This window comes from Protobothrops mucrosquamatus, unplaced genomic scaffold (genome assembly GCF_001527695.2).
Source record: "Protobothrops mucrosquamatus isolate PMUCROS unplaced genomic scaffold, P.Mucros_1.0 scaffold6256, whole genome shotgun sequence".
In the NCBI taxonomy this organism is placed as follows: domain Eukaryota; kingdom Metazoa; phylum Chordata; class Lepidosauria; order Squamata; family Viperidae; genus Protobothrops; species Protobothrops mucrosquamatus.
The window spans coordinates 12,464-13,506 of record NW_015392087.1 but is presented as its reverse complement, the minus strand read 5'-3'; the positions used below and the strand labels follow the sequence as shown (position 1 = coordinate 13,506).

General features: G+C 48.7%; 1 protein-coding gene across 1 annotated transcript in view; it reads right to left on the bottom strand.

Annotated features, from left to right (window-relative positions):
• LOC114923667 (disintegrin and metalloproteinase domain-containing protein 32-like) overlaps positions 1–1,043 on the bottom strand; it is a gene marked incomplete at its 5' end in the record, with an annotated part of 15,321 nt that overhangs the window by 1,821 nt on the left and 12,457 nt on the right. Inside the window, one exon of the mRNA XM_029286944.1 lies at positions 545–662. Within this exon, the coding sequence (XP_029142777.1) occupies positions 545–662 (118 nt within the window). The remainder of the gene's footprint in view (positions 1–544; positions 663–1,043) is intronic.

The window sequence follows — 1,043 nt, the reverse complement described above, 5'->3', positions numbered from 1 at the left end:
GGACTCACTGGAGAAGAGCCTGATGCTGGGAAAGATGGAGGGCAAGAGAAGAAGGGGACGACAGAGAACGAGGTGGCTGGATGGAGTCCCTGAAGCAGTAGGCCTGAGCTTAAATGGATTCCAGAAGATGGTAGAGGACAGGAAGGCCTGGAGGAACGTTGTCCATGGGTCGGACACGACTTCGCAACTAACAACAACAACAACAGAGGTAGGCAGAGTGTCTGGAGAAATCATTACAGGTGTCTGTCAGGGGCAAGTGTAGAACGGGGCATTCTGAGGTCAGACTACAAACCCATAATTTAGGTAAGGTGTCCAATGCCATGAGTCAAGTACAAGGGGATAGGTTTTGCATTATGACATCATCAGGTGTTTGTCATCCATGTCCTCTCATCATGGCTAGTGGGGGGGGATGCCTACAGAAAGAATGGAACATGGGAATGTGAGAGAGAGAATGTGAGAGAGAGAGAGAAGATCTCAGATCAATCAAATGGCTGAATTGATTGGTTTGACTGGACAATGTCCCAGTAAGATACAACTGACTGACCTAAATCCAGATAGCGAAGCCCGCTGTCAATACTCCCTCCCATAGGACTTCCTTTTATACTGCAGTCTGGAGGAGCCCAGCCTGGGTCGCAGTGGCAATTTTTGTTGTTGTTACAGACCTGAAAAACCCAGTAAGAGAAAATCTGAATGGATTTCAATCTTGCAGTCGGGTGTTTCAGTTCCAAATGGGAGGATGCTTTTGACAAGTGGAAAAGTGATCAATGGAATTGGAATGGGAATAGAACAGAACAGAATGTATGGAATGGAAAGGAGGGGGGAGACGGAAAGGGTATAGAAGGAGAGAGAGGAGGGGAAAAGAGATAGAAAGAAGAGAGGGAGAAGGGAAGAGAAAGAGGAGAGAAGGAGAGGAAGGCAGAGCAGGGCAGGGCAGGAGAGGAGAGGAGAGAAAGGGGAGAGGAGAGAAACGGGAGAGGAGAGGAGAGAAAGGGGAGAGGAGAGAAAGGGGAGAGGAGAGGAGAGAAAGGGGAGAGGAGAGAAAG